The 16540-nt window shown below is 40.9% G+C and overlaps 1 protein-coding gene across 1 annotated transcript in view; it reads left to right on the top strand.

Annotated features, from left to right (window-relative positions):
* The window catches only part of KAT6B (lysine acetyltransferase 6B), an 81724-nt gene extending 66412 nt beyond the window's left edge, over positions 1-15312 (top strand). The window contains exons 12-16 of the mRNA XM_079135921.1: positions 4943-5174; positions 5449-5608; positions 6199-6537; positions 8919-9210; positions 11523-15312. Coding sequence (XP_078992047.1) covers positions 4943-5174; positions 5449-5608; positions 6199-6537; positions 8919-9210; positions 11523-14071 — 3572 coding nt within the window. The 3' untranslated portion in view covers positions 14072-15312. The remainder of the gene's footprint in view (positions 1-4942; positions 5175-5448; positions 5609-6198; positions 6538-8918; positions 9211-11522) is intronic.
* Positions 15313-16540: the final 1228 nt, after the last annotated feature.

Below are 16540 nucleotides of genomic sequence, written 5' to 3'. Positions count from 1 at the left end.
GAATGATTTGTTTGTAAGTTAGAAGTCCCACCCCACCCTCCACTGACTTCACATGCTCATCAAAATTAGCAGTGCCACAGCAGGGTTTATAGCAGTGGTCCTCAAACTGGTGTGCATCAGAATCGCCTGAGGGCCTTGTAGACGCACAGGTGCTGGACTTTCCCTCACAGTTTCTGATTTAGCAGGTCAGACATACGGTCTAAGAATTTATAGTTCTAGCAGATTTCCGGGTGATACTGATGATATGGGTCTGAAAGAACATACTTTGGGATCTTGAGAAGAAGTATTTATTCAAGTTGTTACATAATTACACCAGGCCTACCCATTATGGGAAAGCTGTCTTAAACTTCCAGTTTTAAAACCAATCTTTTAAAAACTATTTGATTTTTTTCAAAATGCCCATTTTTACCAAGGAAACATCTGTATGAGTCCTCTAATAAATAGAAAGCATTAGATTTTTAGGCAAGTCATAATCATTTAGAACACTGCTATTCAGCTCAGTTTCGTTCTGCACTAATTGGAAAATCACCGCAAAATTTAAACAAGGAGACATAGATAGCCTGTCAAGAATTGGAACTGCTAACCTGCCGTTTATGCATCCACTTGATCACAGTGGTGCTTACCCCCGGAAACCACTAACAGATGAGCGTAGACCAGTGAATTGCCATCTCCAAGCATAAACTACATGGTTAGAGTCATCCGATTTCCTCTACTCCAGAGCTGCCATAAATCCCTGGCCTGTTGTCGGTTCCCAGGCTTGCAAACCCAGTGCTGTCTGCTGATGGGGCCTTTCAACAGGGTTTGCTGAGCTAAACAGGTGTCTGATGAAAGGTGTGTAATCCTCAAAGATTATCTTCTCCTAAAAGCAGCTGGCGACCCTGAACTCACATAATCCAGACAGATGGGAGTTGGGAGTGAGTAGCTTGCCAAAGTTTACACTTTGGGGTTTAAGGAAGTTCATATGGCTTGGTTTCAGGTAGTAGATGATGGAGGCATGCAAGGATGAATGGTGGCCCCTTTGTAAGGGGAGACCCTTATCCACATCCACAGCCTTGCATAAGAACAGTATTCTATTCTTAGTCCACTCTATAATCTTGACTATCATTCTTTTAAAAGGACAGAATTTTCATATGAATGAGGATTAACTTTGCAGTTATTATACTGGAAGTTAAATTAATTTGGGGATTTGTGTCTTCAAAAACAAATCTTGACCTTGACTATATTGTTCCTTTCTTATCATAATTGATCTGCCTACATGAAAGCAACTCTCTACCACTTAAAAAAAAAAATTTTTTTTTCCCACTCTCTCTCCCCCTGGGAGGATGTTAACCATTTCAAACTCAAGGGATCAGGGCTGGTAACATGAGAATTGACAAGTAGGTCAACCTTGACAGAAGTGAGGTGCACCTGGGTCCCATGCAGTACAGCTTAGAAATGCTTACTTCTTGGCGAGATCACATTGTTCTTCTGTCCCTTCAAACAGACACCTTTATAATCTTTTTTGAATTAAGTGTGTGGTTCCGACACCAACACTCAGACCTCACCTTCCCCTGGTTAAGTAGTTCCAGTGAAGCAAATAAGGAAGCCAGCTTCAAGATAGTTGATGTGGGTGAGGGGTTTATGAACCACTCAGTTTTCAATTACAAGCTCCTACTCACGAGTAAGTGCTGTTCTCCAGCACCCCTGGCTCACAGGCAAGTTCAAGGGAATAATTTCACCAGCGATTAATTATACTGCAGCTACTGGGATTTGTCCCCACATATCACTTTGTTTTCCATCTGAATTAGCCAGGTTTCCCCAGGGGTAGCTGAGGTTTTCTGATTGAACGTATCCTGAGTTAAGGAGAGGTGTTAGCACGCCATGGGAATCTATTCACCAGGGGTGTATTGTACTTGTTTCAGATGCTTCAGGATAATACACCGGCTTCCAAGATAAGTGCTTTTTATTTCCCTGCATCTTAGATCAATTATTTGGAATCTTTTTGGTAAGTTAAATTTAAGAGCTGTAACTTAAACCACCACACCTCTATAATTACTCAATAAGTAAAATGTTCTTACCAAAAATTATTCTGTCAATGAGCTATATCATAATTATTCTCTGAAGGGCCTAGAAAAAGTAGGAAGAAACAAATTTTTTTAAAATCCCATAATATGAATGTTACTAGTGAAGTGCCAGCAACTGCAGCATCTGTGAAGGCAGCTGCAGGTAACATTTGGATTCTCACTTCCATCCACCTAGCGCACAACAGGGTAGACCCGGCACCCTTTTTTTTCTAAACTATGTACACTAACAGATTACAAGTGATTTCCCTTAACTAGTAAGGAATAAGAAATATATCTGTGGTTGTTTTGATTGTTCTGGTGGAATTTATTTAAACCCAAAGCTTCCTCCTTCAGGAGACTTTGTGGACTTCCAGATGACTCTTGTCAGAAGTGTCCTTTCTTCCCACTAGTTTTGAGTTCCTTGAGGGTCTCATGAATCCAAGAGGGGCCTTTGTGTGGTCCACAGTGTTGTTGCACATCATTCCTGAAAATCCGCCTGATGTGTTCTGGTTGGAGTTTGGGTTTCCAGTTTCTCTCTGGCACCCAGAAAAATGTCCTCTTGGCATGTGTTGACAGTCTCCCTGCTTCATCCCTACCCTTGTTTGCAAAGTAGGAGGGTGTTTGCTGGGGAAAACCAATGGACTCAGTATGCCATGTTCATCGGGGCTGGTCACCTGGACTTCGGTGGCAGTGTCAGCCACAGGCTACAATTGTTGTCTAAAGAATTTCTCAGGATACAACCTTTAGCATGATAGGAGCAGCAGGTGCTGAAAGGTTTGTACCTAAACGTTCCCCAAGACCCCAGTTGCCTGCCAGCTTGAGTGGCTTCACCCATTTAGCTCAGGCCCTGATAAGGTACACCTGTACAGCCTTTAGTGAAAAACAGGACCGTCTGGGTAAAATGGGGGCAGGGATGCTTATTTTGGAATCCTGGCTGCTTTCCTCTTAGTCCAGAGTAAGGAGGGTGGGAAGGGAAGACAGAACAAAGAACACGTGCTTCCTGGGTAAGGTAGCCCTTCGCAGTGGGGAGTGTAAGGTAGGGAGGTCTGGGGACCACCTTCTGAATCTCTTGGTTGTACAGAAGTCCTTCCGCCAAACTGAAAGGGAGGATTTCTGTGGGGTTTAGATAAGAACCAGTGAGGGCCTAGGGACTTCCACAGTCACTGTGGGGGACTTTTAATTGTGGGATCTCTTGGACAAAAGGGGATAGTTCCTTATCCATGGTTCTATGGTTCTTTCCCCCCAGGAGTACAGAGCTGGGACCTCCAGCTGACTGAGTACATTTCTCAGCATGGGCCAAGCACTTAGGAGGCAGGTGACGGATGTGCCAATTATCTGTGTTCTGAGATTTGGGCTCCCTTAGTATTCTGGCCACAGAGAAAGAGCTCTTTCCTATGTTGACAGGGCATGATACGGGCTGGCTTCCGCACAGCAGCCATTGGTGTTAGCATTCCTGACACTGCTGTTGAAAGCCTCAGCCTGGAGCCGAATGACTTTGACAGTGGTTTGACTGTGAAATATTGTGGTGCTTGTTTGCATTCAATCAAATACTTTGCACTTAAACATGAATTAAAGAGACAAATAAGTCAAAGAACTTCAGAAAAACCAAATGTTAAATTTATGGCTGTTCTTTTTAATGGCATTCAGATTAAAGCTATCAAGATGTAAAATGCTGTGATTATACCCCTATGGGGTCCAGGTTGAATTTCTTGTTCCATATTTCTGCATTATTTGCAGTGATTTTTGAGAGGCAGCAATATGCATCAGAGCCATTGATTTCTCCTTGTAACAAAAAACTAAAATTGAGAGAATTCTTGAGAATGCAGCCATTTTGAAAATGTAGATAAAGAAAAATGCTGAAGATTTGGGTGGTTTACAGAGCAGCATGATTTTGTAATTGCTGCCACCTACTGTATGTGGTTGATGTTTGTTTAAATTTAGGAAGTTCACGAAGGTGAGGCTGTTGAAATAGATAATTAAAGCAAGGTAGACATCATTAGTTTACAGCATTTCTTCTCTACTCCATAAGTGGCTCTTAATTACCGTGACAGCCGCCAGCTTTCATTCATTACCTTCAAGTGGATTTAAAGTTTTTCTCATTTCAAAGTTGCTTTGCCAAGGAACCTTCACAGAAAAGCTGTAGAATGCCTTCAAAAGCTAATAGGCTCAGGGATTTTCCGAGTATGCATGAAATAGTTTAAGGAGTTATTTTTGTTAGTTTGTTTTGTGTGTGTGTTTTTAATTTGTTAGGGCAACATTCTGAGTTTGGATTATAAATTAATTTCCATGAAAGAGGTGAAAATAGAGCTAGTGGAGCCGATGTCAGTTACAGAGTTGACTTGAAAGGCATTCTTTTATTAGTCCTAAAACAGAGCTTCAGATCACCCGGCTAGTTAAACGTAACAGGCAATATAGATTCTTGAGTCAACGGAGGCCCTTCTTTTGTATTAAGACCCAGCTGTCAAAGGGTCATTAGGTCCTTCCTGTGGAAAAAAACTTGCCCATTAATGTTTGGGGTGGTCCCTCAACAGGATTTCTGAGTAAGCGCCTGACATTGAGTTTTAAAAGAATTTAAAAGTGGCAGGAGACTTAGATGTTGAAACTTACCAGAAGTAATGTCTTCAGTCTTAGTTTTCAGTCTTTGTTAAATATGTCACAATGTGTTTGGAATGCTATCACTGGCTGCATGAATTGACTCATAGTGTCACTATGTAAGATTCAGAAGCATAAACTTCCTAGGGATCAAAATCACTGTAACTGAAAAGAAGCTACACACATAAAAAGATGAATTCACTGGTGTGATGTTTTTACCTTGTTGGTACTTGTATTATTTCTGGTGGCTCCTGTTCCTAGCTGTGGAAACACCACAGTGAGTGGACATTTGCCTTTTTTTGCCCTAGGCTATTTGCTTTCTAGAAGAGAAGGCCAAGCAGGGTCTCCTGAAAAACCACTGTCTGATCTGGGCCGTCTCTCCTACCTGGCGTATTGGAAGAGCGTCATCTTAGAATACCTCTACCACCACCATGAGCGACACATCAGCATCAAGGCAATTAGCAGAGCCACAGGCATGTGCCCACATGACATCGCCACCACTCTACAGCACCTCCACATGATTGACAAGAGAGATGGCAGGTGAGTCCCCAGACCTTGGGTATCACCACTATCCCTCAAACACCTCACACTGTAGAAGTTCCTTGGTGATATTATCATAAGTTTTCTCTGAGAAAGAAATCATGAAATAATCCTTTTGCTGTTTGTATTTCAATTTACTGTACTCTTTCATTGATGTTTTTCCTGATTTTTTTTCCTAACTCACACAATGTTAGCATTAGTATGTGTCAGTATGCAAAGGTAAAGTGAAATTTTATCTTTTGATTGTGCTTTGTTCTGCCTTATCACATTACAGATTTGTCATCATTAGAAGGGAAAAGTTGATATTGGGCCACATGGAAAAGCTGAAAACTTGTTCCCGAGCCAATGAACTTGATCCAGAGAGTCTGAGGTGGACCCCAATTTTAATTTCTAATGCTGCAGTTTCAGAAGAAGAGCGGGAAGCCGAAAAAGAGGTAATGATTGACTTCATCATCCTAAGTTGTGTAACTTCAATCTTACAGCTCCCTTAAACTAAGAAATCATTAACATCATTGTCAAAAGCTTGGTAATATAGAGGGCTTGTGAAATGATATGTCACTAATTTATCGTAACTGAGGTTGCATGGTAAGACATGATAATTTTATTGAATTGAGTATGAAAAATGAAACATTTATCATTGATCACAAAGCAGCATTTTTCACTACTGACAGCATGTAATCAGATCAGATTTGGTGCTGAGCTCCAAGGCTGCAATGTCAATCGATTCTTTGTGTTTATGAACTTGCTTAAAGTGCTCCATGCCAGTGAGCATGTAATGTAGTGATAAAGGACTCAAATCAATTCGCTGCATCATTAATACTGCTAAATATCCCATGAAACCCAATCTTCTTTGATTTGTTATCCTAACTGATGCAAAGGGTCCTGAGATGATGCAGCTGGAATTTGCTTGGCTGGCTGACTGTCCTGATCAGAATCCACTTAGAGACCCTTTGCCATTGATCCTTAGAGGCTCTGGCTGCATAACTGCCCTCTTACCAACCGCCATTTTTACCCTCCCCCTTAGGCTGAGCGGCTAATGGAGCAAGCTAGCTGCTGGGAAAAGGAGGAGCAAGAAATCCTGTCATCTAGAGCTAACAGTAGGCAATCACCTGCAAAAGTACAATCGAAAAATAAATATTTGCATTCCCCGGAGAGCCGGCCAGTAGCAGGGGAACGAGGGCAATTGATGGAGCTGTCTAAAGAGAGCAGTGAGGAGGAGGAGGAGGAGGAAGAGGAAGAAGAGGAAGAGGAAGAAGAGGAAGAGGAGGAAGAAGAAGAGGAAGATGAGGAAGAGGAAGAAGAAAATATTCAAAGCTCTCCCCCACGATTGACAAAACCACAGTCAGTTGCCATAAAGAGAAAGGTATGTGCTGTTTAGATCTCAGTCTGAGCAGCTTTCAGTCAAATCATCTTTGTCATTGCCAACATTGTGTTATTATTTGTTTCACTTTCTACTTTAGATGTAGTTCTGTGTATACAGTCTCACTGATCGGATATCGTAATCGATTATCTCATAGTCAGGATTGTGTCTACTGGTGGCTAAGGCAGTAAACCAGGAACGACCAGCTTCCTAGTCTAGCAGTCACTGCCACCTGCTGGTCTGCAGGAGTAGAATCCAGTTATGAGAAAGAAAAGGGGCCCCAGAGAGCACTTAACCACCTTCAAGGCCTATGGTAGCCAAGAGACTTCAGAGTCATTGCAAGCCGGTGTTCTTGCTACTGCTTCTCTCTTGTTCTCAGCATAGAATTGTTAGAAGGTATTTTGGGGCCCTTTTGGCTGATGTTTTGTATTTGTGGCTTATGGCACATTAATTAAATTCCTCATATCTTAGTAACCTACTGGTTTTTCTAAATTATACCATCTAATTTCCAGAAATATAGAAAGTAAACAATTGATTTTGTTTTTAGGTAACTGCTATCCCAGATCTGATATCTTTGTCAGCAATATCTGTGACATAAAGGGGGGCCAGGTTTTGTTAGTAAAGCCAAAACAAATAGAGATAACAGGATACAAGGTAAGGCTCCATGCCAAGGTCACTACTATATAGTATCTATCAAGCAGCTTGCTACTCAACTCCCAGATCAGTGCTTTCTTCTAAGCCTGGCAACTAGTAGGAGGGTAATTGTTGGAAGGTAGTAGAAAGGAACATCCCATGAAGTGGACTTCAGGCTTCTGAATAATGTTTTTTTAATTTCCTTTAATTGTTAGTAGGTGGACACAATACTTTTATTTTTATGTGGTGCTGAGGATTGAACCCATACTAGGCGAGCCTCACACATGCTAGGCGAGCACTCTTCCACTGAGCCACAACTCTAGCCCATTTTTTAATTTCTTACAAGGAGAGTGCATTCATATCTTATGTATATAACGAGAGAAACTTGTCCTAAAAATATGAAAATCCAGAATTATCCAAGGCATGACATGGACCACTACCATATAAATGGACTCAGCCTTAAGAAAACCAGTTCTTTTATGTTTCCTACTTGTGTTTGGGAAAATTCAAGTGGTTTGTGAGGGTAGACAGACCAGTGGGGGTGGTATCAATAACCACAAATGTTAAACTATAGAATATGATTAACAGGCCTAGGTGTGTTTGTCAAGAACATTCAGAGCATTAATAATGTAAGACAGGAATTTTTGGATACAGTTTACCTGAAGGTTGGATTTTCTGTTTTTTTATACTGAGGATTGAACTCAGGTTCTTGCACGTGATAGGCAAGAGCTATGCCATTGAGCTATGCTCCCAGCTCTAGGTGGCTTTTAACCAAATTTAGTGAACCCTTCTTTGTAGTTTATTTCCAACAATTTGGGGGCTCATTATTGACAGATTACACTTTAACAGCAAATCTACCTGTTATTCCTTGATTTAATTTGTATTATTAAATACTTTTTTAGTTTTTTTATGATCTTGGAGTCATTTGTGCCAACCTTTAGTACAAATAGAAGAAATATTTTTATATCTTATATGGAGAATACAAATCTTTTTTTTTTTTTTTTTTTTGTGGTACTGGGGATCGAACTCAGGGCCTTGTGCTTGTGAGGCAAGCACTCTACCAGCTGAACTATCTCCCCAGCCCTGGAGAATACAAATCTATCTTCTTTAGCTGCCTTTCATATTAAAATTTTCAGCAGAATTATCATTTGTTTAGTAAGTACCACTACACAACCTTGTGGGCTTTTTAAGCAGGAGAGTAATACTTTCCTTAAGTACCCTTTCCTTCCTCCCCTTTTGTAGTTCCTGAAGTCCTGTGAAACGGGACAAGTAAGCCACTGTTGTATACCATCATGTTTTCCATAGTGTTTTGCATGTAGTGGGTTTCCAAGCATTAAATGAGTGATTCAATGGCTAGTTAATTATTGCAACATTTATGGAAACATTGGGGTCCATGGTGCCCTACAAAGATCTATGATGTCTAGGATATTGAAGCCAGCAAGTACCACTTGGAAAATACATGCTAGAAAAGCAAAGCTTAGCTTTTAAAATATACAGTCAAGCTGCTAGGATGTGCCCTCTCAAAGCATCTGCTTGAGTAAACAACTGTTTTATTTGGAAAACACTTGCCTCTGTAGTTGGAGCCCGAGAGGGATGTTAAACATCAAATAGAAGGTTAAGTACAAAGGCATTTACAGAAGTCTTTACGTGTAAGATTCTCAGGCGCATTTTCAATACATGTTTGCTGCATATTGACACAACCATTTAATTTCTCATGAGCTCTTATGTATTATGTTTGGAATTAATTTCAGAGGCCTTTTGTACTAAAAAAGAAAAGGGGTCGTAAACGCAGAAGGATCAACAGCAGTGTAACAACCGAGACCATTTCTGAGACGACAGAAGTACTGAATGAGCCCTTTGACAACTCAGATGAAGAGAGGCCAATGCCACAGCTGGAGCCTACCTGTGAGATTGAAGTGGAGGAAGATGGCAGGAAGCCAGTCCTGAGAAAAGCATTCCAACACCAGCCTGGGAAGAAAAGACAAACAGAGGAAGAGGAAGGAAAAGACAATCATTGCTTTAAGAATGCTGACCCGTGTAGAAGTAAGTAGAGGGTTATAAAAACGTTACCCTATGACTGTCAGTCTGACTTGATACCAAAGGCATCTGGGAGGTCATGCCAGCGCACCTGAAATAAGTGCTCATTTGTCCTTTCTCCCTGCAGTGGGATTTTATGTTAAACAACTCCTAAGACCAGAACGTTCCTCTAGGTGGGTTTGTCTTCCCAGAAATTAGCTCAGCTTCAAAAATTTGAAGTCTGTTAATAAGAAACACCCTGCATTTCCTTGATTCTATTATGTACTCTTCTTCACTTAATGTTTTGGAAATCAGAGTATTATCATCAGTGTGAGAATTTAATAAGAATAGTTCCTTTCCTAGAAAACACTTATTAGTAAACTAGTGATACATTGTAATCATCAATAGTATCTGAGGATACTATGATCAAGAAACATGAATTTACCCACACCATCAATATTAGCTTTGATAATATAGGATAATATAGAAATCAGGAAATTGTTCTTCCTTTTAAGTTGACAGGGGATATCCCTTCCCCATGCTCTAAAAAACTTAACAAACTACCAGTGAATTGTCTTTGATGGTAGGATCAGTAGCATGTAGAGTAAGAATGTGGATTCTGTGGCCATTGACATGGCTGTATCTGCCATTGTGGATAGAAAGGAAAAAATATGAACATGAACTTAGGCCTGGTACTTGGCACTTCTGGAAGATCATCCTACATGACATTTATGTTCTTTTCAACTGGCCATTTTCAATGTAATGCTGGCAGGTAAGTTTATATGTAGTTCTTGTATTACAAAAATGAGCTAGAGCTTACCCTGCCATGCACTGATTGAATTAGAAATCACTCCATTCTGACACAAAGGATCTCTTTTCCTCATTTATTAGATCTTATTTGTGTTCTCCAAAATGTGTTTGATAGTTTTGTTTTTTATTGTTGGTGATGTTGATTTTTTTGTTTTGTTTTGTCTTTTGGAGGAGAGGGGAAGAGTACTGAGGATTGAATTCAGGGCTATTCTGCCACTGAGCTACCTTCTCAGCTCTCTTTTTTTTTTTTTTTTTGAGATAAGATCTTGCTATGTTGCCAAGGCTGGCCTCAAACTTGCTATCCTCCTGCCTCAGTATCCTTAGTAGCTGGAAGAGTGCACCACCATATCTGGCCAAAAATAGCATTTCTAGTTGCTCCTTCTAGAGCTTTCCCTTTAAATTGGCTATTTATTTTAGGGGACTAGTATGGTCTTTAAAGCGGTTAAGACTTGGGTGTTTTATATATTTATTTATAATTATGTATGTGTAAATATATTCATGTGTTTGTTCACTTATATTTATATAAGCATTTATTTATATTCACATGTGCACATAGGTACAGAAAAATAAGGTTAACTGAATTGAAATGAACTTTGCAATCACAGTGTGTTTCTAATTGTTTTTACAATTTAAATCTTCCAGTTGAGCAGTAAACTGATCCAAAATACAATGTGGACAGAGTTAGTGATAAGAAGAATACTTATATTTTCAATATTCAGTAATTTCATGGTCATTATATTGCAGGTTGTAGCTTGCAGAAATGATGATCCTAAGCCAGGTGTGGTGACACACGACCGTAATCCCAGCTATTCGGGAAGCAGAGGCCAGAGGATCACAAGTTCCAGGCTAGCCGGGCAATTTAGTGAGACTCTGTCTCAATATAGAACTTTAAAAAGGACTGTGGATTTAGCTCAGAGCATGTGCAGAAAGCCTCTGGGTTCAATCCCTTATACTGCCAAAGGGAAAAATAAAAAAGATAATCCTAAAAATGGTGATTTACAGATGCATTTGTGTTTTGTGAATCTAGTTATTTATTCGTTTCAGAGGTACACAGTTTATTTTTATGCCAGAGGAAACATTCAACGAAAATTAAATAACGTCATCTGAGATCCTTTAAATTGAGTAAATATCCACAAAAGTTTATTTCCTCAGGATAGATATAGCAGTTATTTTTCTAATGCAGTGATGATTTGGATATAAGCTAGCATTAATTCCTTTCCCTAGAATTTCCTAATTTCTAAATGTTCAAGTTCATTTTTTTTTTTTTAATGTTGTGGAACTTGAGGCTTTTGCATCATAGAATGTCTTGTTGGTTAAACTTGAATGTTTTCCCAGGCCTAGGTTATTTACTTGATTTATGCAACAATATTATTCTACATTAGTCTTGATTATCTTGACCATCAACTCTTAAAATGCTAAATTGAAAGCACTGCTGGCTAATGAATTTAGAGGAATGAATTCAAGTTGTCCATGGCTATGCTTTCTAAAAATTTGCTTGTCTTCCTTCCCCTTTCTGTCTCTTTACTAAGACAAAATAGACGATGATGCAAATAACTTGAAAGAAGGGAGCAAAGACAATCCTGAACCTCTAAAGTGCAAACAAGTGTGGCCAAAAGGAACAAAGCGTGGTCTTTCTAAGTGGAGGCAAAACAAAGAGAGGAAGACTGGATTTAAACTGAACCTGTATACCCCACCAGAAACACCCATGGAACCTGAGGAGCAGGTCACAGTGGAAGAGCAGAAGGAGATTTTGGAAGACAAAATTAGTCCCATGCCCATCGGGATTGGGGAAGAGGTGAGGGAGACTGTGGAAACCCTGCTGCCTCGGGATGGAAACAGAAAGGAAGAAATATGTGCACCTGTAAGTCCAAATAAATCACCAGGTGAAAAGCCAGATGAGGACCCCATCAAACCTGAGGAAGAGGAGGAGGAAGAAGAGGAGGAGGAGGAGGAGGAGGAAGAGGAAGAAGAGGAGGAGGAGGAAGAAGAAACTGTAGGAAAAGACCAGGATAGTGCTAAAAGTCAGGAAAAAGAGGAACCAGGAATCTCCATGGATAAAGAAGACACTGTGCATTTAGATGATCATGAAGAGGAAGAAGAGGAGGATGAAGAGCCATCTCACAATGAGGATCATGATGCAGATGATGAAGATGACAGTCACATGGAGTCTGCCGCAGTGGAGAAGGAAGAACTCCCAAGGGAAACCTTCAAAGAAGTGCTGGAAAACCAGGAGGCTTTTTTAGACCTTAGTGTTCAACCTAGTCATGCAAATCCAGAGGTCCTGATGGAGTGTGGCGTTGACCTTGCAGCTTCGTGTAACACTGAGCCTAAAGAGCTTGCTGGGGATACTGAAAATGCACCTGAGTCTGATGAGGAGCCCCCAGAGGAACAGACACAGAAGCAGGACCAAAAGAATAGTGAAGTAGATTCTGAGTTCAAAGAGGGAAACACAGCCACCATGGAAATCGACTCGGAGACTGTTCAGGCAGTTCAGTCCTTAACCCAGGAGAACAGGGAACAGGACGACACCTTTCAGGATTGTGCCGAGACTCAAGAGGCCTGCAGAAGCCTACAGAACTACACCCATGCAGACCAAAGTCCACAAATTGCTGCCACACTGGACGATTGCCAACAGTCAGATCACAGTAGCCCAGTGTCATCAGTTCATTCCCATCCTGGCCAGTCAGTCCGTTCTGTCAATAGTCCAAGTGTTCCTGCCCTAGAGAGCAGCTATGCTCAGATCAGCCCAGATCAGAGTGCCATCTCAGTACCATCTCTGCAGAACATGGAAACCAGTCCAATGATGGATGTCCCATCGGTTTCAGATCACTCACAGCAAGTTGTGGATAGTGGATTTAGTGACCTGGGCAGTATTGAGAGCACAACAGAGAACTATGAAAATCCAAGCAGTTATGACTCTACTATGGGTGGCAGCATTTGTGGAAACGGCTCTTCACAGAACAGCTGCTCCTATAGCAACCTCACCTCTAGCAATCTGACACAGAGCAGCTGTGCCGTCACCCAGCAGATGTCCAACATCAGCGGGAGCTGTAGCATGCTGCAACAAACCAGCATCAGCTCTCCCCCAACCTGCAGCGTCAAGTCTCCCCAAGGCTGTGTGGTGGAGAGGCCTCCGAGCAGCAGCCAGCAGCTGGCTCAGTGTAGCATGGCTGCTAACTTCACCCCACCGATGCAGCTGGCTGACATCCCCGAGACAGGCAACGCCAACATTGGCTTATATGAGCGAATGGGTCAAAGTGATTTTGGGGCTGGGCACTACCCACAGCCATCTGCCACCTTCAGCCTTGCCAAACTGCAGCAGTTAACTAATACACTTATTGATCATTCATTGCCTTACAGCCATTCCGCTGCTGTGACTTCCTATGCAAACAGTGCCTCTTTGTCCACACCATTAAGTAACACAGGGCTTGTTCAGCTTTCTCAGTCTCCACACTCCGTCCCTGGGGGACCCCAAGCACAAGCTACCATGACCCCACCCCCTAACCTGACTCCTCCTCCAATGAATCTGCCACCGCCTCTTTTGCAGCGGAACATGGCTGCATCAAATATTGGCATTTCCCACAGCCAAAGACTGCAAACCCAGATTGCCAGCAAGGGCCACGTCTCCATGAGAACCAAGTCGGCATCTCTGTCACCAGCCGCTGCCACCCATCAGTCACAAATCTATGGGCGCTCCCAGACTGTAGCCATGCAGGGTCCTGCACGAACTTTAACAATGCAAAGAGGCATGAACATGAGTGTGAACCTGATGCCAGCCCCAGCCTACAATGTCAATTCTGTGAACATGAACATGAACACTCTAAATGCCATGAATGGGTACAGCATGTCCCAGCCAATGATGAACAGTGGCTACCACAGCAATCATGGCTACATGAATCAAACTCCCCAGTACCCTATGCAGATGCAGATGGGCATGATGGGAACCCAGCCATATGCCCAGCAGCCAATGCAGACTCCACCCCACAGTAACATGATGTACACAGCCCCTGGACATCACGGCTACATGAACACAGGCATGTCCAAACAATCTCTCAATGGGTCCTACATGAGAAGGTAGACAACTTGGGCAGTCCATGAGACCCACTGGGTGTCACTATTGGATTTATCTGCACAAATACCTTTGAAGAGTACGATTTCAAAACCAGCAATTGGTGTGAATGCAAAAATATTTGTTGGCACCATTTATTTAAAAAAAAAAAAAGCTGTATGCAGCAGAAAGCCTTATACAAGTTGTTTTTCTTTTTTTCCTTTTTCTTTTTTGGTACCTTTGTTTCTGTTACTTTTATATGACATTCTCTGCGAAGGAAGGCCTCTCTGGACTACAACTGGAGGCAGCCACTGGTTGTGCCTGCTTCCATTAAACAATGTGGATATCAAGCCCCCAGATTATCTGTTTTAATATTGAACCTAGAGCTTTTTTTTCTTCCCTGTCCACTCCATGTAAATGCCTTTAGCATTTCAGTTATTGTATATTTTGTTTAAGGTGACACTTCAGCATGCCGCTAATGTCTTTGTTAGTGACAGTGCATTTTGTAGTACTGTACAAGTGTTGTGCTAACAGTAAGCCATTTCTTAAGTTTTTTGCCTTGATTAGGGTGCCCTAATTTGAGGGTTTTAAAAAAACTATATTTTTGTTAATTATAAAACTGTAAAGAGCTATAAAAGCTATTCCCATTTGGTTAGTCAAGAGGGTTTTATTGCTAAATGTTTGGTGTAAAGTTGAGACCCTTTTCCATTTTGGTGACAGATTTCTTTGGGGAAAAAGGCAGCTTTCTGTTTTATAAATGCAGACTTCTGTTTATTGAATGAAGCATATCTCAGTGTTTATCTGTCAGGTTTTGAAACATTTCATATATGTCCAAATACTTGGCAGAATTTAAAAAAATAGTGAATTTGGTGTAAAGTTGCTATTTTATGGAAATGCCTCTAACTTTACATTTTCATTCCATCTGTAGATTTTTCTATCTTTATAAAATATTGGAGTTATTTTTTAAGGAAAAATAGAGAAGTAGCTTGTGAATAGCTCAAACTAAGCTTACAAATCGCATGTAAAAAAAGCAAAAAAGTTATTTGTGTCTGTTTATATTGCTTCCTTTTTTGTAGCCTTTGTACCTGTACAGGGTGACAGTAAGGGCCAAGCAGGAGAGGCGTAATCCTTGTATAAAATAGGAGCCAGCGACACTCTTGTATTTATCTGTTATCTTTTTAGTCAGTTACTTCAAAAAAAAACAAAAAACAAAAACAAACAAAAAAAGCTGTACATTTTAACATAAAATAAATTATGATGAGCCATTTTTAGCCTCTTGTGTCCTGTCATATTATGATTGATAGAGAATGACCAATTGAACTGTATCATGTGTCACATCTCAGAACACATACACATTTTGGGAAAATAAATTATTTAGTGTAAATTGGAGTTATGAGATTTTCTGATTTGTTTTGACTTTGGGGAGGGGTTGGCAATAAATAAAAGTAATATCTAATAAAACCATCACATATACCAAATACCTATTTAATAAATTAATTTATAATGGATTTTAATGCTTTTCATGAAAGTTTATTTTATGCTAGTGCATACCTTCTGTATGCCAATCATTGTCTTTAAAATAAAGTGAATTTGTTTTTTTCTTTTTGACTTTGATCTTCATTTGCAAAGAGATCCTGCACAAATGTCCCAAATATCCAGCTGCTTTGTTTGTACAGTCTGTATAAACTCCCCTCAGGCCTAGTACCATGATAGCAAGCTTCATTTTTATGAAGATTAATACCAAAACACCCAATTTGGGATTGTATGTTTGAAAATTTATTTCCTTTAAGTGTGAAAGTTTTGCTCTGTTGTGAATGATTGATTGTATGTTTTCTTTAGTCTAAAAGGTCAGACCAAGGGGGAAAATATTCACAAACATTATTTAATGGCATTCGGAGAAAGTTTTGCATGAGTTTAAACATTACTCAAGCACTAAGTCTAGAAATAGGTGTTCATAACTCTCCACTAAGCAAGTCACTACTGTTGTTTCAGCACATAATAATTAGGTGTTACACAGATTCTAGATACAAACCTTAAAATGATCTCAAAATAAAACCCTGAAAGGGTAGGACAGAGTGCACACACCAGGATAAAGGGTCCGTGTGGAGGGAGGATGCCTGGCAGAGCTAGGCCTTGTGCTCTCACCTGCATCATCAGTTTCTTTCAGTTAGTTGCAGTCATACTGGGTTTAACATCCACAATTTACCCTTGAGTCCCTTCCTTCCACACCTGCAAAGTGGGCAACGCCTGTAGGAGGGAGAGCTTCCAGGAAGATGCTTCTGCAAGGGCTACTGTGGCAAAAGGAGACTTCCCATCCACCCACTGGGCCGTGTGTGGCTTGTATGAATCCATGGTTGCAGCAGGTCAGAAATGGCCACCCATCAGGCATGAGGCTGCCTGAGCCTGGGAAGCAGGACTCCCACGGGCCCCACCTTGAAACTGTCATGATTCAGTCTCTTTCCTATTGCTTTAAGTTTTGGGGGACTCTGGAGACTCCCC

Source organism: Sciurus vulgaris, assembly GCF_902686455.1.
Source record: "Sciurus vulgaris genome assembly, chromosome: 4".
Taxonomy (NCBI): Eukaryota; Metazoa; Chordata; class Mammalia; order Rodentia; family Sciuridae; genus Sciurus; species Sciurus vulgaris.
This window is presented reverse-complemented; position numbering and strand designations above follow the sequence as displayed.